The sequence below is a fragment of the Sprattus sprattus genome (assembly GCF_963457725.1).
Source record: "Sprattus sprattus genome assembly, chromosome: 8".
In the NCBI taxonomy this organism is placed as follows: Eukaryota; Metazoa; Chordata; class Actinopteri; order Clupeiformes; family Clupeidae; genus Sprattus; species Sprattus sprattus.
Window position 1 is genome coordinate 13,054,132 of NC_137927.1, and position 24,726 is coordinate 13,078,857.

General features: G+C 44.5%; 1 protein-coding gene across 1 annotated transcript in view; it reads right to left on the reverse strand.

Moving 5' to 3' along the window:
- Positions 1–24,549, reverse strand: part of nfatc3a (nuclear factor of activated T cells 3a) — a 58,435-nt gene extending 33,886 nt beyond the window's left edge. Inside the window, exons 1-3 of the mRNA XM_080843762.1 lie at positions 24,234–24,549; positions 6,943–8,077; positions 3,081–3,243 (exon numbers count right to left, since the gene is read on the reverse strand). Coding sequence (XP_080699888.1) covers positions 3,081–3,243; positions 6,943–8,077; positions 24,234–24,324 — 1,389 coding nt within the window. The 5' untranslated portion in view covers positions 24,325–24,549. The remainder of the gene's footprint in view (positions 1–3,080; positions 3,244–6,942; positions 8,078–24,233) is intronic.
- Between the last annotated feature and the right edge of the window lie 177 nt (positions 24,550–24,726).

Genomic DNA, 24,726 nt, shown 5'->3' on the forward strand with positions numbered 1-24,726 from the left:
TTATGGCATTTTGACATATGCTTTTTTGAACCTTCCCTTTATTTTAAAAAGGCGTTAGATGACAGGTTAAGCGTTCCTACATTACTGGCCTCTGCTTGCCACCCACATTAAGAGCCCGTTGAAGTCTGCTCAAGTTGAGCCTCTCACCTTCCCTTTATTTTTTCTACTTTTTCAACTTTTCTTCAAATGACAGTGATGCTTCACATATCATTTCCTCAAATATATTTTCAGGACCTTTTCGATGTCTCTGGCATAAAATCTTATTTTTTCACTCCAGAATCCTGCAAAAAGCCTTCATTGATAAAAAGGTTAAGTATTCCTACATTACTGGCATCTGCTTGCAACCCACACTAAGAGCCCGTTGAAGTCTGCTCATCATTCTGTTGCAGTTTTGTAGCCAGATTCACTTTCGCTGACAAGCTGAAATGTGAAGGAGTGTCTGACTTACAGCTTAACAAATGGTCAGTGGCTTAAATCAAGGACTTCTTACACTTGTGAGGCAAGTGTGTGAGCATTCAAACATATCCATTACCTAAAGCCTAAACAACCTTTAGTCCCAAACTATGAGTTTAAAGTGAAGCAGATGCTATTCATAAGAAGACCAGGAGAGAGGATTCTGCAACTCCTGTCCTAGTAGCCACGCTCTATTGTCTAAAAACATGTCAGAACACGGTAGGAGAAGCATGATGGTGGTGACGGGGCCAAAACCTGACGCTATCTCAGCCAGCACTCTATTCTGCTGGAGCTGCTCTCTCGACTAATGATTTACTCCACATCCCACGTTTCGCAGACAAGACAAGGAAAATGCACCTTCGTCAGGAAAATGCAATCCCTACTGATAAAACAGGCGGCAGACTATGGGGGAGAGATGGATCTGTATCAAATGTGTCCACACCTACCGCACAATACTGTACACACACACACACACACACACACACTGCATTATACTGTTATCTTACACCTATAACACAGAGCCAATGGCTCCCTTCCGGGTCTCATGGCACTGGTTTCCTGTTGACAGAGCGGCTGTGTGTGGTGCCATCATCTGGGTGCCAGTCACAAAGGAAGCCCACACCAGGGCCAGATGGCAGCTGTGGCGTCACACGATGACATCACGGCCCGCAGAGGGCGACGCCTCGGGCTCCCACTGGGCCGCAGCCGTGTGCAAGGGTGGCAGCACGTTTCTAACCAGGCTGCCACTCCACCAGCACCCACCCCACCCCCACGGAGGCAAAACTAGGCAGTGCCCATGCGGCAATGACATGGCAATGTTAGCCGCAGCAGCTAGCACATGTATAGCACAGTAAGAGGCTCTGTGTACACCACAGACTGGGGCGACTGAAGCAAGAAGACTGAGTTTGTTACATGTGAAACCAGTACAAATAGGAAACAAATGTATGCTATTAATTAAAAACAAAAACAGGTCTGGTAAGATCGCAAATAGTTTCTAGCTGAATTATGTCCAGCTTGCCGGAAACAAACAATTTTGCAATGTCACCTTAAAAGCCTTTCTGTGAACCGGAGTGCTGGTTGCGGCTATGTATAGAAAATGATCTTGTCATCAAAATATGGCGTCCGCTTCCAGAGACATTAAACAGACGAGTGGCGTAAACTGAGATGTCCTAAGTAGGCTAAAGCTGCTAAAAGTGAGTTTCTTCACCTTGTGTGACGTTTCAAAATCAGTGTTCTTGAATGAGGTGAACATAACGGTGCAGATGAAATTGGGGGAACGGGGGTTGCTGAGGGTATAATGAGGGAAGGGAGGAAGGGGGTCTTCATTAGAAGAGCCTTCTGATACCTGAATTATGTATCCTCACACATGGCGAGCTGTGATCTGGGCCAAGTGTTTAAACGGTTAAAAATGACTCTACTGAGAAGGGGGGAAACGGCCTCTACCCAACCATGCTGACCATGACACCCGCTGAGGACACTGCAACTCACTGCTATTGCTTTTGGTTAATTCAAGCTTAACTGAAAGCACCAATGTAAACAATTATTTTTTGTGAACTGCCACTGGGCCAAATGCATTTTTGTGATAATGCAAGAAAGCTATGTGGGAAATTAAATAAAATAAAAAAAATAATGCTCTGCAGGCCATGAAGTTCACCCCTCACCATGACAAACCCAGCAGGAGCCTTACGCTTTAGTTGTTCAGTGGAGCATTGAAAGCCACAGGTGTACACTTGAGATGCCCCTGTCCTTTTCTCTCTCCCTCTCCCTCTCCCCCACCTTCCATTGGACAAGGCGCTGGCCGGTTACACAACCGTGGCCGAGGCCCTGCATTCATGTCCTGAAACCGTCAGAGCACAATAGGCTGCCTTCCCCTTTCCTATGAAATATTCACCGTCCCGGGCTGCACTGGCAGGGGCTCCAATGCACGCCCTGCGGGAGAGAATGGCTGAAAGATTAGTCAGCCAATCTGATGGATCAAATGACAAAAAACTAATTGGGCTCCACTTTATATGGCCAGCGCTGGCTTCAACATAACGTAACACCGGCCTTTAGCACCAGCCTGGAAAGTCACGGCACAAAAGTGGGGTTGCTGCTTGCGTGTGCATTCTAGTTGTCATCATTATTGTCAGTTTTGATGGATTTGGGGGGGAACAGGGGTCAGATTGTAGGCTGACTCTCTTTCGTAAGATTCCTTCACAGCAAATGAGGTCAGAAGGACAGGAAAGTCTTGCTTGACCAGCTCTCTCCTTTACGGTGCTGTAAAGCTCTCCTTCTCTCTCTCTCTCTCTCTCTCTCTTTTTCTCTCTCTCTCTTCTCCTGTGGTCAAGTGTCTCAAGTTCTACTTCCTGAGTCTGAGTTGCCCCTACTGCCCTGTGGATAAGTGATGAACATAGTGGGCTGCTAATGTTACATGTGAACGCATAAGAACGTCAATGTCCTAGTGACAACTCGAGGACTGAATTTGGGAAAGCAGAACATACGAAGATGTAAAGGATCTAACAAAACACCATTTGTGGTCAAAGGGGTAATTCAAGCCCTTCCCTCTGAGCTGATTAGGTGTCATTTCAGTACACTAGGGCAGGAGTGACAGACCGCTGATCTGGGTCAGTCTGGATCATCTCACTCACCTTGACCACAGGGTGTCCCCCGGACGACGCCTTCACAGCCCCTCGACTGCCCTCTGTCTCATAGTGTGCCCGGTGGTGAGCCTTGGGGTGAACCTCGATCTTCAGGTCATACTGTCCAAACTGGTTTGGTAAAGGCCAGTCCAGTGGAGGCAGTGATGATGTTCTGTAGACACACACAAACAAACACACACACACAAGAAAATTAAAATATGTTGACAGCCGTAACCAACAACAGTCAGGTCCCTGAACAGAAATAGGTTTAAGGACTGCTGGGCTATTCTCAAACTTCCCATAATCATAGATGATACATTTTACTAGGTGTTGAGGGGCAAAGAAACTGATCATGAACCATGAATCATACTGCCTGTAAGGCCCCTCTGAGCAAGTGCAACTATATTTCCGGAACAACAACGCTGCCATAGGTCAGGTTGAGGCATATTAGAAGTGATTCACTTGGGGGGAATTCAGCAGTTAATGTCAGTAGTGGATGGATGGGGGCCAAGTTTTTGGACAAATATAACTTTAGACAAACAAACACACACACACACACATATTCACACACTCAGTTCAACACAGCCATATTCCAACACACACATACACACACAGAGACACACACACACACACACAGTTTAACACAGCCATATTCCAACACACACGCATATGTTTTCTCTCCATGATCGTGGATGTGTGTATGTTTTTTGGGAATCTAAGCAAGCTACAGTCATATTTGAACAGCTGCTTTCAAAAATAAACACGCCTCTCCAGCCCTGCCTGCCACCCCTTCCTTCTCTCTTCCTGGGCTGCCACACATCAACGCCTGTCCTGAACAGGAGAAGCAGCCCCCCCCCCCCCCCCACCCTATAAAACGCAGCCACTGCAATTACCCCTCCTCTTTATATTTATGGCAGTTTCCAGCGAGAAGAAGTCACAGGGTGTTTTTTTCCTCCTTTCCTTCCACTCTCTTGTCTGCGCTCCACGTGTTGGGCGCTCTTGCCGCTATCTGTTCACAGTTAGAGCGTGACATGGCTTCCTCCACCCCCTCCCTCTCTTTCTCTCTCTCTCTCCTCCATGGCCTCCACACACACACACACACACACACACACACACACACACACACAGTGGTGGAGGGGGGTTGGGGTGGAGAGTGAGCAGGATGGCTGAGTAATGTAGAGCGCTGCACAGAAAGGTAAACACAGCGTGCCGCGGCCCCATGAAAACACCAGTGCTGTGACGGCTTGCGCATCGTGAGCTAGTATATACAGAACGGACACAAGCTGGAGGAAGGTGGGCAGATGCCAGAACAAGGGTGTGTGTGTGTATAAGGGTGTGAGACAGAGACAACATGTTTCTAGGGTGTGTGTGTGTATATGTGTGTGTGTGTTATACACATATATTCAGTATGTACGTATGTCTGATTGTGCATGCATATGTGGTGTGTGTGTGTGTGTGTGTGTGTGTGTGTGTGTGTGTGTGTGTGTGGGTGTGTGTGTGTGGGTGTGTGTGTGTGTGTGTGTGTGTGTGGGTGTGTGTGTGTGTGTGTGTGTGTGTGTGTGTGTGAGTATTTGTGGGTGGATGTGTGTGTGTGTCTTGGCACGCCCGGTGTTATGGTTAATTCTGGCTTAATGAGTAAGAGCTGGCCCCATCACTGCTGTCTGCACTGTGGACAAGCAGGACTGTGACTGCGAATGTGGCTCTGCTGTTAGCCCCTAAGACTGCTTTTGTGCCACCAGCAGGGATGGGCAAGATATAGAGCTTGGCACACAGCTTGTGTTCCACCAACACAACAGGGCTGTACACACACGCCATCTCCGCACTGGGCCAGGCTTGGCACTGAAAAAACGAAAAAGCACACACACACGTTGTCCACGAAGAGAAGCACTCGATAGGACCCGACAAGCAATGTGAGTCACGCATCCATTCACTCTCCAAGTTTCCAAAACCTGCAAGCTGAACCGCGGACAGGATCAGTCAGTGCTCCGGACAAAAATTAGCGGCTCCGCTTTTGTTGGACGTCGCCCTCAAAATACACTGTGCTTCTGAGAGAGGGCAGATGAAAAGGAAAGAAAAGAGGTTGACATTTGGAATGTTTGGAGGGCTGAGAGGTTGGCTGTGGGAGAGGGATGGGGGGGGGGGGGGGGCACATGTTTCTGGCATTTTGGTCAAAGAGGGTATTGTGCTGCCACCTCTTCACCATGACCAGTGTTTACCACTCAAAAAATTCAAATTCACACAGTTCTGCAGGGCCATTTAACTTATTTCTTTCCTTCAAAAGAGCCTTTTCTTTTGGACAGTGTCTGTGTTGTTTTTGTTTGTGTTTGTGTGAGCGTGTGTGTGTGTCATCACAACAGGGGCATCACTCTGTCTCTCTTGTGGGATGACATAAGCCAGGAAGTGAGCGAGCAGCGCTGCCATGGCAACCAGGAAGAGGAGATGCTGGAAACCTGAGGCCAATGGGGGAGTGGCTCCCCACGGCCTGAAATATCGTAACCTTCCTTCGGTGTCTGAGCCTGCTACTCCTGTCACGTCGTCTTTCAGCCATTAGCCTACATATTTAAAAGGCCGTGGTAGCCGTACGAGCTCAATCACCCACCCCCCCACACACACACACACAGACGCACACACACATGCACGCATATGCATGCATCCAGACATAGACCAACAAACAGTAGAGTCCCTAGGTATATTAATGAGAGCATGTATGTTTGTGCATGGGACAGCTGAACCCACCCACACAATCTCTCTCACACACACAAACAGAAATAGAATACAAACAGAATTTCACAAATTTATAAACACACACACCCACCAAAAAAACACACAAATCTAGCGCCCTTGACCCCTAAGGAGAGGTGTACAGATGCTCATACTGACTGCTCATTCTTTTAGGCACTCACATGCTAGTGTCAGGTTTAATGCCAGTGGCAGATATAAGTGCATGACTTGGGTCATGTGCCTGCCGATCTAAGCCAGGCCACTTTGATGCTGGATTTATTTTGGATTGCGAGCTGTTGGGTGCAAGCACTTCTGATCTTTGTTTCAAGACGCGCGTTTGTGTGTGTGTGTGTGTGTGTCCATTTGTTGCTCGTCTCAGTGGGGCTCTCACGGTCATGGGGTCAAAGGTAGAACTAGCGGAGCACAGGGAACATGTGTGGATCACACAGCCACATTCACTCCTGGCTGATTTACGGCGCCAGGGTTCAGGATACATAAACAAGGCCATGCCTTCATCTGCTCTGCACATCTGCACATTTGGACAACTGAAAAGCACTCCTTGCTCCACTAATATTCACTAATGATGCGAAACAGGCAGCAAAGTTAACTTTATAATTCTAATTTCAAACTTGTTAGTATGCTATTATTTTATACTATACTACCTGTGAATATATAAACTTGAAATCCTTCACAGCCAAGCAGGAGTTGATTAGCGTCAACCTAACCTGATAATGCCCTTTGTGTGGTTATCAGAATTACGTGCCACATTCAATTTTACGACCGAACTCTGATCATCTGGATCTGGATCAGACCATCTTACTGGGCTTATAAAACAGACTATACCTAAGTTTTGAGACCTTGCCTTACCTTTACCCAGTAATATATTTATATCAAAAGCAGTACTGTTATTAACAGTGGTGGCTTTCAGAAATACGTTTCACATTACATTTTATGACCGAACTCTGATCATCTGGATCTGGATCTGACCAGATCAAGAGTCGTCCTCACTTACTGGGCTTATGAAACAGAGACTATACCTAAGTTTTGAGACCTTGCCTTACCTTGACCCAGTACTGTTATTAACTTTGGACATTGATAAGGGCATCTTCAATGAAAGGCAGCGGCTGGCAGAGAGGCAGCAGTAATATACCTGAAGATGGGGGTGTGTCCGGGCTTGGGTTTGTTCCAGGTGAAGTGTGAGGGGACCGAGAGGTACTGCTCTCCCGGACCATCCTTCTTCAGGCCGTGCAGGGCCTCCTCGGCGGGGGAGTCCAGCAGCGGGGACACGTTTCCGGAATCATCCAGCCCCATGTCCCCTTTGCAGGGCTGGAGCGGCGGCGTCCGGTCCTGCGAGGTCTTGCGGGTCTTGGAGGGGATGTCGGCCTCGGAGGGGCAGCACTGGAACGGAGACACCCCAAGCGAGGGGCTGCCGATCCAGGTGTCCTCCGTCACGCTACCCCTAGGGGAGGGCCCCGGGGTGGGTGTCGGGGAGTGGTGTGGGGACATGGAGACCGGGTAGCAGATGTCGGCGCTGGAGTGACGTCTCTTGCCGCAGGGGGAGGTGGGGCGTGATGAGGGCCGGGAGGGTGGACGCGGGCTCAGCCAGTTCTCGTCGGTGACGCTGGTGCGCGGCGAGTGGCAGGGCGACTGTCGCGGTGAGAGCGAGTGTGAGTGGGTGAAGGCCGGGTGGTGGTGCTGCCAGGGCTCCTCCAGTCCACCGGCCTGCGGGGAGCAGCCGGGCGACGTGAGCGGCGAGCCCAGGGTGAAGCGGGCCGCCGCCTCGTTCAACTCTGAGTCCACGTCGTCGTACACGTGGGAGAAGGACTCGCAGGATGAGGCGTCCGAGAACCAGCTCCGGGACGACAGGCTACTGCAGGGGCTGGGGCTCAGTGAGGAGTCCCTGTAGGAGTGGTCTAAGGGCAGGTACAGGTGGTCCCGCGACATGGGCCGGTCCTGGTAGTCCCTGTCGGGCCCCTTGCCGCCATGCATGTCATCGTCATGGGCGTCCATCTCCTGCTGGCAGCTGGGGGAGATGGAGGTAATCTGGATGCTCGGGCACTCGAAGGCCTTGGGCGGCCCGCAGGGCTGGCTGCACTTGGTGGAGTCCTGCAGCAGCTCGTAGCTGGGTTCGTACATTTTGTGCGACTGGAGGCGTGGCGAGGTGGAGATGACCTGCGAGTGCGGCTGCATACCAAGGCGGGGGATGTTGATGGATTGGTTGACCATCGTCTGCGGCTGTCCCACGTTAAGGATGTAGAACGAGGTGTTGTCATCAGGCTCCAAGTCTACATGAAGAAGAAGAGGAAGAAGAAAAGAAAACAGTCAGGACGGTGAGAGTTCACTCACTGATGAGTGAGAGTTGCCACTGGAGTGACAGATCTCAATTAGCATCTTAAAAAAGAAACCTACTCGGCTTATTCACTTCTCCTCTTTCAAGGTCCCTTGAGCCGGGAGGAGAGATAAGAGGTTGCCAAATAATCCAGGATAAGTTATCTAATGCCTTTATTGGTACACTACTCAGTTTGCCCTGAAAAGGAATGAGCTCTGTCTGCTTACAATAAAACCACAGGGGAGTCACAAACAAAAAAACTAATCTAGTATTTACAGTGACAACATCATGGGGTCCATAGAGGTGATATCACAATACCTCAAAACAGAGAAAATGGCTGTGAGTACGTGATTGAGAGAGGAAGAAACACAGAGGGGAAAGTGTCACAAAGAAAGAGTCAGACCCAGCGTAAGAGAAAACAGATAGATAAAGGGTGGGGGCAGGGAGGCAGCCGATAGGCACCAATCCAACAGGGGAATAACCGACCCAACATCGCTACTCAGGAAACAAATTCACACACACCGGTGTGTGCTCCGAGCTGTCAGCACTGCAGCCCCAGCACCCTATTAATAAACCCCGGCCATGGAGCCTTCTCTGCCCACACACACACACACACACACACACACACACACACACACACACACAGACACACACACACACACACACACACACACACACACACACTAGCTCAGCCTCCAGAGGCAGGGGCCTGGCCCACTCGCACACACACGCGGCCTATTGTCATGCGCTGCTCTATTAGAGGTTATTGATGAGCTTCCAGTGATTGCACAGAGTGGAGACAGACAAGGCCAGACAGCCTCAGCCTAGGCCTAGCACTGTTGACCACAGCTGCACACATTGCACAGCGGCTCGGGCGGGATGCCAGGCCGTCACGTGTGGCACTGCGGGCAATGAGATGAGATGAGATGGCACACTGTAAGAGCAGGAGTCAGGTTCATGGGCATGGGCTCTGCCGTGATCAATCCGGCAGTAATTATCTACTGCGCCATGTGGATCACTCTAAGCACAGGTTTGATTTTCAAAAAGGCAAGCAGATGCATTTATGTGTCTCTGTTAGCAATACTGACTCATCTGAATCAGATGCACTCTCCCCTGGGCCGTACAGCTCAGAGGAGAGAGGGGAGCAGATGGACTCTCTGGACTTCAGCAACAGAGGCAGAGGCAGAGGCAGCTCGGGGCTTTATTTATAGATGGGCCACACAGGGCCTGGGCTGTCACAAGACACGCGCATCCTCTGACGACAGGGCTTGACTGACAGTAGGGAAAAGGACATGAGGAGTGCGCGTCACAGGACTCTGCCACGCTGCGCGCGCCCTGCCACACTAACCCTCTGGTTTAGACAGGGGAAGGAGACACAGGGCGCACACACACACACACACACACACACACAAACACACACACACACACACACACACACACACACACACACACACAAGCCTTTCCCCTGCTCCGTTCCATCTGCCACATAGCCTACATATGGATAAAACTCATGTCCAGAAGAGAGATAAAAACAAATTGCAAAGATAACAGAACAGATCTTTACACTTATGTGTATAACAGATTTATAGCACATGGAGATGGTTGTCTTTTCTAGAGCAACAATTAAAGTAGAATAAGCGGCATTTCATGTGGACGGTTCACTTGGTTCCCATGCACTGAGAAGCTGCCCACTGCTCCTGGAGGGTCCTGGAGGAAGGACGATCCGGGATGGGTTAAAAGCAGAGAGTGAATTCACAGCTACCTCAGGCCTGCGTGTGTGTGAGTGTGTGTGTCCTGTTTCGCCTTTAACATATAACACCAGTGTTTTGCAGTGAATCGTGAATCTTGTGCAATTAAACTGACTGAAAGTCAGCCTTGTTTGTTGTTTTGTTAGTATTTCTGAGATAAAAAAAAAGTATTTAAATAACTATTTAAAGTATTTAATTTTGCAAAATGTGAAACTGGAGGCAAATATTTTGGTCATCTGAATATAGGCTAATCAGCAGCAGTGCAACTACTACCAAAAGATTGAAGTTGTTTTTCCAAAGAATTCCATTCTGGCATCTTTGAAGCGGTATATAATTTAACCACAACAATAAACATGTTTCCAAATAATGAATCACAACAGCCTAACCACAGGACCTGAATTACAAGGTAATGTCACGTTACATTAAGATTTACCTGGGTAAAGCATGTCCTGAACCTATTGTTGGATGGAACTGTTAAGAGACGTCTGCCTTGTCCTCTGTGTTACAATCACTAAAAAACAGAACCACTGAATTTACACCTTAAGTTATTCTTAAAAATAATACAGATTTTTCTGCGGGAAAATTAAGTAGATTTGTGCACAGATTAGTTTTTTAAGGGACAAAACCACTTAAGCTTGCTCCTTAAACAGGGGACATTTACCCCGTAAATAACAACTGATAAAGTAATTTTTCCCTTAAATTCCAAATAGTGCATTATGGTACTTTAACACATACCGTATCATATTCCTAGATGTATGCCCTTTTACGTTTAGTTTTAACTTTTACTGTAACTAACCTATACATATAGTGACTCTGTTGAACTGTTCACAAACAGACACAAAGTGACTGCATTCTTATCTCAATAGTTCACAACTCCTGTTTTAATTGTTTGCATAAACAAGATACACAAAACATTGCTAATTTTAAAGCAGCAGTTTTGGTCTAAAACTAGTTAGTTAAATAACTACAAAAAAGAAATGCAAAAACCCTGCAAATACTTCCAACAGCCATGTTTGAACTGATACAACCTTGCTAGCGTGATAACTGGTGTCCTTTGGCAATATAACTGGCAATATCTTGCTCTGAAAGCATATATATCAATTTCCAGCAATACCCTTGCTCTAATGTTCAATCTTATGTTTGTATGTTTGTAAAAAAAAAAAAAAAAAGGTTTCACACTAAGTAGAGTCATATCTGTCATAAAAGCATAATTTAGAGAGAGAGAGAGAGCCTTCAATCTGTAAATAAACTCCTTAATAATCCCTTGAATTTTGAAGGACTTAATCCTTAATCAATCACACATTTCAGGACATTTTAAAGGAGTAACTATGGGCTTGGCTAAACTCAGGGTCAATGTTTGCACGTTAAGAACCCCTAAATACAAATTAAGGGCTTTTTCATCGTTTTAAGGGGCAAATGCAAGTGAATTTTAAGTATTTTATGTTTTAGTGAATAGCACCGGCATGAGATGGGTAAATGAAACATGAGTCCACTTTTCTGATAATGTTTTTTATATTTTACATTAAGCCTTTGTCTAGATTTATGGAGAGCTCATGCAGTGGGATTCTACAGAGGCAGATTGCACACAGGCCATCACATTTAATAAGGAAATCAATCCCTCCATTTTGAGTAAATCTCAATATATTTGTCATTTGTGAGGCAGACAAGACTTCAATTAATTACCGTGCCATAGCCAGCCAATTCATTAGGGTAGCCAAGCAAACGAGACGAGCAAGAGAGAGGAACATGAGACGGTGAAAAGCAGCGTAAACATCTTCTCAAGGACAGTTACAAAACTCAAGTGAGGTTAGTAAACAGACCAACAGTGCATTTGATTTCCATTTTATTTACTGGGAGAATATGATCATTTTCTGAAAAAGAAAACATATATAACATATATTGAAATGTATGTGCGGTATTCTGTAGAGCGGTGTAGTATTGTCTATGGTGTCTTTACCGTGACACGCTCTAAGGCCAGTGAGAGCGCCAGCTCCTCAGCTGGCACATCTGAAATAACTCGGCCGATGATAATCCCAAGGCTCTTTTGCGCAAAGGATCTGCTGAAGTCTGAGTGAGCCACAGGAAGGACCTTCCTCCCTTCCCTTCCCACACCTCGCTCTTGCCTCCCCATCCCAACCACCCCCCCTTGCCCCCTCCAGAAGGCCCCTCATGTGCCTGCCACCCGATAGCAACAGCCGGGTGCTTGGTCTCAGCTCGCAGCCAAGCGGGAAAGCACCCTGTCAGAGCCAGATCAGGACCACCTGCTCCAAAAACAAGCAGAAGGATGACAACGGGACACGGCAGGGCAGGGCCACATGTGGAGCAGACAACCCCAGGGGAGCTACCCCAGACACTGCACTGAGTGCTAGTGCCCTAGTGAGGATCTGCTCTGGTGGACCACACCATAAAAGACACAGTGCAGTTGTACCCGCATAACTGAGAGGGGAATTTGATTCGGTCACTAAGAGGTTCTGTGATAAACCCAGTGTATGGTTTAGCATAAAAGCAGAGACATTTATTATACTGAAACTGCAGCATGAGGCATATGCACAATGCTCTGTATCATATAATGCCCTCCACTGTCATTGCCTTCTCCTGCCTAAATGGAGACCCTTTCTTTAAGGCAGTCCAATAAGTATTTATTCTATATAATAAAAGGTTGCAGGTAAGAAGGAATGGATGCCTGGTCCCTATTTGACAGGGACAGTTCCATTCATGTATCTAAGAAATAACCTGATGCCTGAGGCTCGGATGTTCAATCAGTGACTCTGAAATGGCTGCCATATGACCAATTCATTGTCAATAGCATTCTCCGCCCTGCCAAACTTTTCAAACCGAGGGGTCCAGCTCCGTGCTCTGAGGCAGAATGCTTTAGTCACAACCCAAGGACCCACACATCAGACTGCCGATCCAGTTAAATAAAGAGCTCTAAGAGGCTTTGCTGTTCCTAAGCTAATAATAGCTGGAAATCACTACATGGTGTTAAGCATCGTTCAGTGCTTCAGCCCGTCCGTGACATGATGCAGGGCCAGGGTTTCTCCCTACGAGAGGCCAACCTAACTCCGGCAACCAACCCCAAGCCACGCATCACAGGCCCATGTGGACACCCACGTCACTCAGGGGTGGTTGGCCGTGGGTGACGCATCGAGTCTGTGGCTCGAGTCTGCTGCTTACATCCTGACTCTCGCTCAAAACTGTGAAGTGTGTTAGGGATATTTTGTTCAACCACTTAGGCATTTCATTTCAACTCAAATAGGCCATTGTTGTATTTTATTGATCATATCCTTCTGATTCCCGTGATTTAAATAACAACAGCTGACGTCCTTCACTTTGTCCTACAAGCACTATTCTCATCCATCTCTATCTGCAGGGCACACATTCACTACACACCTACAAATTGACAATATGACAATATGAACTGTGTGTGTGTGTATGTGTGTGTGTGTGTGTGTGTGTGTGCGCGCGTGTGTGTGTGTGTGTGTGTGTGTGTGTGTGTGTGTGTGTGTGTGTGTGTGTGTGTGTGTGTGTGTGTGTGTGTTGTGTGTGTGTGTGTGTGTGTGTGTGTGTGTGTGTGTGTGTGTGTGTGTGTGTGTGTGTTTGTGTGTGAGAGAGAGAGAGAGAGAGAGAGAGAGAGAGAGAGTGGGAGAAAGCGTGTGTCTGTGAGAGAGAGAAAGTGTGTGTGTTTGAGAGAGAGAGAGAGAGAGAGAGAGAGAGAGAGAGAGAAAGAAAGAGAGAGAGAGAGAATGAACGAGAGAATGTGCTTGCCCTTAAGGTCTTGTAATGTTTGGACTGCTATCAGTTTAAAAAGTAATGTTATTTCACACCATGTGTTAAGTACTTAAAGTATCAAAGGCAATGAATGCATATATCACACAATGCATTTTCCGAGCAAGTCTCTGGGATATTCCCTTTGGTAAATAATTCAATTTGAATAGTTTCAAATGTGGTCCAATCGTGAATGAAAGCCTTCCAAAGCACACAAGGCAGGGATCTTCTTGTGGGTTACAGAGCATTAATTCATTAGTGGGAATGAAACTTTGCCACTGCTACCTCTTACATCACAGACAATGTACGAACACCCAGGGTGCACGCGCGCTACCTAAGCCAATATTAACGTATGTTTGGCTGCTAAATAAAGATCCCTAATTAACAGTTGCACGCTGTGATAACAGTATAGGATAAACAAAGTACACAGATGCTTTCTCTAAGCCCCACTGTCTCTTCAAATGCAGACAAAACCTCAATATTTGGCAAATACTGTAAACAAAAAAGTAAGCTACTATTTGAAACTAACAACAAACACATTTTGGACAGTATTTGCCTTGCTAGTCTCTATGCAGTCCACATGTTGACTTCTGTTTCCATACAACTGTGAGAAGAGCACAAAAAAGTAATTATTTATCGTACAATTAAGATTTACAAACAGAAATGCTTTGGCATGGGTTTACTGCGGTTAACCAGACAACTAGCTAACAGGCTAATATGCTGACTGCAGCTGGCCCCTGGCACATTAGATGACTGTCCTCTAAGCTGCAGAGCAATGTGAACCCAATCCAATGGCCTGCAATAACCTAGAGCTGCAGATAACATCAGTTGCTATTGCGCACACATACTGGATGACATTTAAACAATCTGTCAAGGCTGACAGTGAGAGGGAGGGAGAAAGGGAGAGAGTGCCATGTGTGGAGTGACAAGAAATGTTATCTCGAGGGTATCAAAATATGCTCATTTAAAAATACATCTCTGGCAAAAGCCATGGTTTGCCACAAAAATGTGTAGGCATAGCATTTCTGCAGTACAAGGCACTGTGGTGACAATGTTTTCTACTGAGTCCAAAGCTCAACCATGCAGCTTTCCCTTTTATTTAATTATGCATCAAAATATAAATTCTAAAACACATAGATATTATAAACACATGATCAAATCTACAAACCTGTGGGCATAACACATCGGCGGTGCTGAAATCGGATCAGGTTACCTAGCCTGAGGGTTTTTGTCTGGTTAGAGGGTTCATGCCAAATATTTTGGTTTAATCTCTCTTCAACAGTAGCATCCCACAAGGGTCACAAGAGCAACTTCTCAAACTCTTCTGTCATTCATTTGTTGATACACGTTATTACACAACACTATTGTGCAACTATGCCTTGGGGACATGGACAAAGGAAGGAAGTCCTGTGTCCCTAACCGCAAAGAAGAGACGTGGTGCAGACTAAGAGGTTTCACTTACAAAGACATAAGCCCGACCCAGGCTTGATTACAGACTGGGCAAGCAGACTGACTGGGATCCTCTAGGGCAAGACCTAAGACCCCAGGGACTTCCCTGAGGCTTTTACAGTTGAGGACTAAGGCTTTCTGAAGCTCTACAGACCAGTTAAGGCCTGGGGCATAGTCTGAGGCTTTCTGGGGGATGAGGACTCCTTATGAGGCCATGGATTGTGACCTGAGGCTTTCTGAGGCCCCAGGGTGGGGCTGAGGCTTTCCCACATGAGGCCCTAGGGGGGGTCGCTGAGGCTCTGGGGGAAAGGAGAGAGTGGTTGCCTTCTAAGTGCCAGGTCAAGGCCGGGGCTTTCTGAGGGCCTGGCCAGGTGTGGCGGAGGCTTTCTTAGGTGATGACCTGCTAGGCTTTATAATTGCACAATATGTGACAATGAAAATGTATTTGCTAAACACATGCCATGGTATTGGTGCTTAATGTTATTATTTAATACTGATACTACGTAATACTACTACATTCTTCTAATGATGGTGATGAACACACTTATAGTTGCTTCAGCTCAAGGCATGTTTGCAACAAGAGCCTAGGTAGAATGTTTAGAAAAAACTTTGAAAACAAACTTTAAAGCCACCTTAAAATAGTTTAATTGGTGTATAGCTTTTCAGATTTTAGATTGGTGGCTAAAATTCCACTTCAGCAAATTAAATCAAATCAAAAGTCCCTCCAATTTCTCCTCAAAGTGCGCAGATTGATCCATTCAATTGTTAAAACTGTACATAATTTTCCCGGGGGGAACCTGCCTCCTGATCCCGCTCAAGGAAATAAATCTATCCATCTTGATTGACTAGAACACAAAGGCTTAAAAGTGTACTTGAAAGGCATATTCAAATATTTGTAAAACCTCTGACTGGCCCCACCATCACCATGGTTGGACCCAAAACACAGCACCAACAAGAAGATATTATCTATTATTTACTCACTGCCTCTGGATTGAAATGAGAAGGTTATCTCTTATCATACATTACAATTTGATATTTTGTGTTTCTTAAAGCAACTTTATGTAACAATTTCACCTCAAATTAACAGCTTGGAAATCATTTTGGTGATACACTGACTTGCAATGCTGAGAATGCCGTCTGTGCCACTGCCACAGCACATCTGGTACGCCTTGCATTGCACTATGTAACTTTGGTGGACAGGGCGCGACACCTCTTGCAAGAAATGCGTAATGCTGCTAGGCACCACATCACACAACAATATCTAGACCCTTCTGTTGGCAAGTCGAAGAAGCTAGCACAGTATCCTCTGTATGGACATCATGGCAAAGGCGAGGAAGACGTTGTGAAGAGAGTAACTGAGCAAGAAACCGAACAAGAGTCAGTCTTGGACCAGCTTTTACTTTTTGGCAAATGCTTAAAGAGTCCAAAGGATGCCGAGCAGGCCTTCTTTCTGTTGGAGTTGTAAGTAATAACTTATTAGCTGTCATGCTATGTCTTGTGTTGCGCTTGCTTGATGTTTGGCGGTGTTAGAAAAGTTGTCGACTCACTAGTTTTTCATCCTTAACATCCCTGCCAATGTTCTTTATGAAAGAATGCGACGTAGGCTGTAACCATATCTGTGTCATCCCTGTCTCACAGAGATTTGTAGTTTATCCAGATGCCAAAAGTCATCTCAGTCCCGTCTCCAGATGCCAAAAGTCACCTCAGTCCCGTCTCAGGCTAGCATCCAAATAAGCTCATGTCACACCAAAAAGTTTGATCAGTCTTTAATCTCACTCCTTGAAGGTTTGCAACCTTAAAAATCTAACTCAGCTAGCTTGTAATAAATTACAGTATCCAATGTATATTATGCACAATATGTGCCTTTATCATATTATTTTACTTCGATTACACATACTCCACGTTCAAATGCTTAGAAAACAAGGAATACAGGCTGAACATTTCAGCAAAACTAAAATGATTTATTCTTTTTTGTTATGTTAGCGTTCATCTCCGAAGTCAACTAACACTAGTCATATTTGTGTAAAATATTGTAATATTACTCTACCTTATCAGTTAACATGCTTCTTTGACTTCTTGTGTTGTCTTTACCAGTTCCATATCCTTCAGCTTGTCAACAAATACACATGTACCACCGCCATTAGGGAGTCTCAAAGTGCGATTTGTATTAGCGACAGTGGTGTTAGAGTGAACTTTAGGGGGAGCTCAATAGCAAAAAATACCAATTCTTGCATACCCATTCTTGCTAGGAATTTGTTGGTACTTGGCTGAACTGCTATTTAGCTATGCTAATGTTAGGTTACTGGCGCTGACTTAAAAAAAAATGAGAAAAAAAAAACTAAAACGAAAGCTGCAAAGGATCCTTATTGTAGACACATGTGTGGACAATTTCTACACTTGTTGTTGTTATGAGGAAGGGGAGGTCAAAAGGTGAAGCCCCTCACTTGACCACAATCCGGCCCTGGTCCTACCAGGCCAAAGATCTCTGACGACCCTGTTTCATGTCAACACCTAAATCTTCCATATTTAAGAGTGCCCTTATAAAAATTGCATAATTTAGTTTCCTTCACAAAAGCAAGCAAAATGTAAACTACTTATATATGACCCTTAGAGTTCCATTGGGTCAAAAGGCAAAGGAACCAACACAGTGCAGGTTCTGTACATGTTCCATTCACATGATACACTCTGTTCCTTTGCATTCCTGAAGCAAAATCCACATCAATGATCCCCTGTCAAAGTCATCAGCTATGGCCTACATGTAACATTGATCATGACATTTTTTACAAAGCCATTTGCTAACACAATTACTTTTTAGCATGACTTAGCATTTGCTGATTCTTCTGGTCGCTATAAAAGGGTGTAATAAATTCAGTTTGGACCCTATCATATTCATTTCAACTTCACTTTTCTCTATCCAACCCTCTCAACCACGCTCATTCCCCTTGATAAAAGTAAAAACTGAACCTAATGCAAACGTTAAATGACTTTCTCTCTGGTGTTACACACCCCCAACATGTTGATATAGTGATGCCAGCAGTAGCTTCAGTTACACTATATTTAAACTAGACAAATGCCACACATAGCTGCTCGTGCCTCTCCCCGGGAAACAAACGTCTCTCTCAACACTCCACAGCATTAAGGCCCCTTCTTTCAGACACAGTCTAGGCTGGGGTGTATGGAGGGGGACCCCTGACACATGCATCCCTGTGTGGATCCAATGGCCGCGACACTTAGCCTTTCAGCCTCTCCACGTTCTCCGCAGCCAAGCACTCACAGTCTTGACAGTTCACACATTCGTTTGAAATGCTGGCAAATTTAAGGGGAAGCGCAAGCACTGTTCCACACATCCCTGAGAATAATCACCACAGGCGTACTCACCATCTTTGACTCAAGTTGACAGTATGGGACAAGTGTATGCAAAGAGAGGTAAAGCTGCTTTACAACCAATAATTTCATCTCGACCTTCAAATGATTCATACCATAGTCCCTTCAAATGATTCATACCATAGTCCCTTCAAATGATTCATACAATAGACACTAAAAAGTCACTGCCAGACGTTTGTTTGAACCTACTGCAAAACAGTCACACTTGTTATTATTTTTCCCCAGATCTTAAACCCCCACGCAGGGCCATATAAATATATCTACCAAAAAAAAAAGCAGGTCTTGGTGTTCATCAATAAGGGACCGTGTGCGCTTCTGACAGACTTTGCGCTCACCTGGTGAAGTAGCGCACAGCATTGTTCCTCTCCTCTCCCGTTCAAATGGCGCTTGACTGGACAGCTTCAGACGTGTTCGTGTGGGGGACTCCTGCTCTAACAAAGCTCTAGAACCTGCCGCCTGCCCTCTGCCACTCTCTCTGGGAGCTGAAAATAGTCCACCATGAGAGCGATGTAATTTCAGTCTTTCCCACGACTGAGACAGACAGCCATAGACCAGATGCAGCTCAACGAAAACGTCGTAAGAGGGGGGCTTTCGGTAAACAGTCTGCCACTTCGCTGCTTGTGTGCTTTGGTTCTCTCCACCAGTCTGTACACTAAGACACTTCTAAACAGCACTTGAAAGGCTATCATAAGAGTTTAAACCAAATGTTAAATCACTACCCGGAACTATGCGGTTGGCGAAATCAGCTGTGATTTTTTTTTTCACTTGCAAGAGACATTCACATCTGGAAATGTTATTAAAACAGTCCGAAGTCTCTAATTGGGTGGATCTAAAAAATGCACAACACTGCTCTTTACAGTGACGCGATTAAAACTGTAATTGCCAGACTGGTTGCAGAGAAGTGACAAAGGTGAAAGAGAGGACCAGTGAAGAAGAGAGAGAGGGTGGCAATGAAAGAAAGAGTGAGAGAGACATGGGGGAGGGAACGTTTTTTTACTTGTCCCCCTCATGGCGGGGAGGGAGAGAGAGAGAGAGAGAGAGAGAGAGAGAGAAGTCCATTCCCCTCTCCTTAAATTCCACCGCCATCTGAGCTCCACATGGCATGTCTGGGCAAACAGCCAGACACCTCTACAATATCTTCTCCCTGGCCCAGAGAGGGCACCTCTTCTCTCTAACGCCACCTCTCAAGCCAGAAGGAGGGCACCTCAAACACCCACTGCACGGGCCAAAAGAGCACACCTTTCCCTTTGTAACATGAGCCATTTCAAGGCCAGATGAAGCCGTCAAATAGGCAAAGCTCTCAATTCTAAACAGGGCCTTACCCTCATACTTTTCCATCTCCTAACGTGCTACCCGAAATGTTCTACTCCATGATCTTTCACCTTCACCTTATGAATCAACCAAAAAAACATGTTGCATTGCTTAAAATTAGGAATAACATTCATTCTGTGTCTTTTGTTACACAAATTGCTTGAATGCAACTCCCTTTGTTACATATTATGCATGCCTAGCAGCTTTATTTAAAAGAATACCAAGATTTCAAGGTTATAACAACATATTTACAACTAAATGTATGCAGAGGAAAAGCAGATGGTGTCGCATTTTACTGATATGTGAGGAAGTAAGAAAACATCACCTGAAGAAGTCCGACAGTTTGCGTACAAACAGGCTTACTTTGTACTTTGCGTTTAGGAACTACCATCTACAACGATATTTCAAGTTCCTTTATTGAACATCTCATGGTTAGAAGTGACTAACAACTGAAGTAGTGACTACAAGCAACCAGGCAGTGTTGCACAGTGAGACAGTGATTCATGTGAAGAAGAGAGTGCCTAATGTCGCAGTAGCTGTAATGTTCAACGCAGACAAGTACCAAAAAGCTGGCCGTGGCACACGGTGCCACTGTCCTCTTTTATCTTCACCAAAAAAGTTACAATCCTACGTTTAAAATATGGATTTCAATGTTAAATTATCCATTTGGACAGTCAGGACTTTTTTGTGTGATAAGCTTTTAATGATTTTTATTGGAAATGACTACTTACTGGTGTATGAAGTAATACTGTGAATGATGATAGTAAATGATGATATAAACCTCTAGCAGATGCTTTATCAACTACATGCATTTTAATGTAATAAGCCCTCTCATTCTATAGAAAAAGATACAGTCCAACTGTTTTTGCAGCTTTTCTTGTGGTCTTTTGTTCAACTTGTGTTCTTAACATCTGAAATGTTAAGGTTTGTTTTTGTTTTGTATTTTAAATTAATGAGAAGATATTGGAATAGCAATCTGCAAGTAATTCTGTAGCTCAGCAGGATGGGCAGTGAATAACGCAGCATGTTAGCAGTAGTGAGGTCATCGTCTTGATTCCTATGCATAATGATGTATGCTACTTGTACTTTCACTTTGTTAAATAAAATAGACTCTTAAGTTTATAAACGGAAATGTGAACAACTGACCAGCTTTATCGCTCATCTACAGCATGTGCCAATATATAAGCTCATTTGAAGTCATATGCAGCATTCAAATACACTTGTACTGCACCACAATCAGACACAGCTTAATAAGCATTTTGCATTAGTTTGGTTAACACTTTTCAGTGCTAACATCTTTGCACATGAGTCATAAGTCGAAGCAGAGAAATGCAAAAGTACTGACTTCTGACCTGATTTATTAACTGAGATAGTTTACTTATATAATAGGTAAAAAAAAAAAAATCTCCTGCTTTTTTAATATTTCAAATCAAATAAATCACATTTGTTTTCATAGCGTCAAATAAAAAATGGACACAAAGCATTTTATAGAGGCATGTCCTGAACCCCCCAGAGCAAACTTTTCAAAGTAAAAGTTTGTATTTTTCCACAATGCCATTGTTGGATACAGTATATGCAGGACATCTGTGTAAGTTACTATTTTCCACAATGCATTTGTAGTTTAAAGTTATGCACTTCAAAGCAGTTACACAACAATGTACTTTAAGTCAAAAAAGTACACATATACCCCTTTTCCACCAAAGCTGGCTCTGGGCTGGTTCTGGGCTGGTGCTTATGCGGTTCGGTGCTGGTTCTTATCTTGGAACCGGCTCGCTTTTCCACCGACTGAGAGCCAGAGTAGGGCTAGCTACGTCTTTAAATCACGTCATACGCCTCCGTTGTCCTAACTGAACATTTTCGAATGTTTTGACATGTTACTAGTTATTCACGAGTGGTTTTCTTCCAGGGAGAAAGCAAACAAATGTCGATAAAACTTCTATTGTGTTTCATTTTTTAATACCATGCAGTACCATACAAGCTTAAGTTAATGTTCTGTTTACTTGGCAATGGGTTTTCTATATTTCCCCACGTAGATCAAACGACTGACGGGAGTTGACTAGCTACAACTGATATATGCTTACTAGTTGCCATAACTGTAGCAATACCTCACGGCAGCTAGCTAGCAAGCTGCTACATGAATTTTGTTTATGTTTTCAAGTGGCACGTCTTCTTCAGTACAAACAATACAAAATCAGCAGAACATTACGGTGTCAGTTAATGATACAACTACGGGTTTTCTATTTCCTCACGTAGATCAAACGAAAGGCAATGCAACTCATGATGGTTGACTAGCATAACAACTGTAGCAGTACCTCAAGGCAGGTAGTGCTAGTTAGCTAACTGCTACACAAACTTGCTAGGTCAACAGCTAATTTTAAGTGTGATAACAAACACAAAAAACAAGTCCGATTGAAAGAGTCAATGTATACTAGGCAGACAAACCAAAACATTTTGATGAATGAAAGCTTTCTTTATTATTTTTAATTTGTTATTTGGTCTGTTGTCCTTGGATTTTTCATTTACGTTTTCACCGTTTTCACTCAGTTGACGGTGGGGAAAAAATGGCGGCGGATATATCTGTTTCTGGTGGGGTAGCTCCGCCCATAACCCAGGGACGAACCGCGACGTCACTGGTTCTTGTTTTCTGGCCCACCTAAAAGTTGGTGCTGAGTTGGAACCTGTTTTTTGGAACCGGAGCCAGGTTTTTTTCGGTGGAAAACCAAAGAGCCCAGAACCAGCCCGGAACCAGCCCAGAACCAGCCCAGAACCAGCTTTGGTGGAAAAGGGGTAAAAGTATACTAAGTAAAAATTGCAGATTTCACATACATTTCTAACAGTGTAGTAATAGCAGCACTAGTAGTTTGTCACTGTTCTGCTTGGCCACTAAGGTGAAGTTATAGTTCATAAGTCATAAGCACCAAGACAGCAACAACGACAATAAAAAGAAAAGACTAGCAAAGAGCTATCAATGATGCCCTATAATACTACAAGAGTAAAACTTTCTAATACTCAAAATGATGCACTGAGAGTCAACCTCCTACCTGGAACTCTATTGTATCAACAGACACAAACTCCATATGATGCTTATATCTAAATAAAAATACAACACTATTTAACAATTACATGGGTCACTTGACAGAGAGATTGTGAAGGCAGTGTAGAGGAAAAAGTTACAGTACCCTAAAACAAAGAAATACAACAAAAAAAGAATTACAGATAGGCTAAGTGTGCTTAGGGGACGGAGCACAGATAAATATCATGGCATATTCACAAAACAAACCGATCGTCTGAACTCGCCTCTCGCTCAATACACTTTGCTTCACTGACAGATGGTGATAAGCACACTTCTTCTCACAGACACCTCTACAGCATACCATCTTTGCAACATAAGATTCTTAAATTTGCTGTTGCTGATTACAGTGTGAGCATAATCATGGCATGATTATACAGGCACTGGAGATACTAGTCAACAGCAGTTATACAAATGAAAAAAAATGTGCAGGTCAACGTTTAGAAAGCCAACAGCAAAAATGAATAGCTTTTTTTTGTGTGTTTTTGTTTAAGTTAACTGACATGATCTGTTGATATATATCAAAGTCATACTGCAATGAACATAACATGTGTCTAAGTATACTGTAGGCCATAAGAAAACAGCACCTATAGGCAGCATTTATTACATTATAAAGTGGCTCAGCAACATACAACCATAAAGCCTATTTGGAAAATGCTTAAAAACTCAAATATTTTACAGGAAAAGTTTTAATGTAGTTTTGAGTAGTTTAACAGGCCATGGCTAGAACAGTAGCCTAAACGTGCAGCCTACACGCATATGTTATGCTACTTGGGGATATGTAAACACTTCAGAACACCTTGGACTGGAACTAAAAACGGTCAAAATACTTTATGTTAATATATATAGTGTGGGACTAGATGTGTGTCTAAATGTAAAGACTTTGGAAATTGTTTAGATGTATTATCAATGTTTACGTGGACGTGTATTTCCACTTGCAGTAGACTACTTACTATAGTTTTTTTTATACCTAAACTATGTTTTAAAAAACAATGGAACGCACTGTCAAACACAACACAGAAATTACAGAATTTGGCTTTAGTGTAAACCTATTTACTAACGCTTACTCCGTTGCAGAGCTACAGCTGCCAAATTAGAGCGCTTTGTGCCATTTGACATTTATTTCATTCGCCAAATTCGCTATTGTGCTAGATGGTGCTGATGTCGCTTACCTCGCTTTGTACAATTAAATTGCATTGGTTATTTTGTAGCTACAACAGTTACAAACTGGTAACTAATACCGTATGCGCAGGTTGGCTGAAGTGCATGCTGGGGACGCATGTTTGAATGAGGTTCGGCGAACACACTGAGTTTTCACAAAAAACAAGTTTGTCTAACAAACTTTAGATTGAAGGACAAGCTGGGATCCAGAAAAAAATACTAACCTGCGGGGCCTAGCGATTGCTGCTGCCCGTCCTCACCGAAGATCAGTCTGAAGTCCAGCTCCTCATTCCCGGTGCAGTTTGCAGTAGTCATCGGGTATGACAACTCGGGTTCACCCGTCTCTCTACACCAACTCTTACGAAGTACTTTTTATGTCACAACATTTACTAACACAAACAGAAAACTTTACGTTTTGCAAGTAACGTTAATTTTCTTTTACCGGCAAGAGTCAGTGTTCATGAATGTCTTCTTTACCTAGCCAGCTACCGTTACAGTATTAATCCAGACACGTCTCCAGAGTTGTGAGTCCTTGATAGCCTTCCGATTTCAAAGTGACCTCTTGAGCGCGTACTTTTTGCCCGTGGCGATGTACCGAAGTGAGTTTGCGATGATTAGTGTCAACACGACGGTGATAGGCTTGCCGTAAATTTGCCTCTCTCTGACTCGAGCCTCTATCCCAACTTTTACTAACAGCGCGTGACAGGGCAGTTCCAA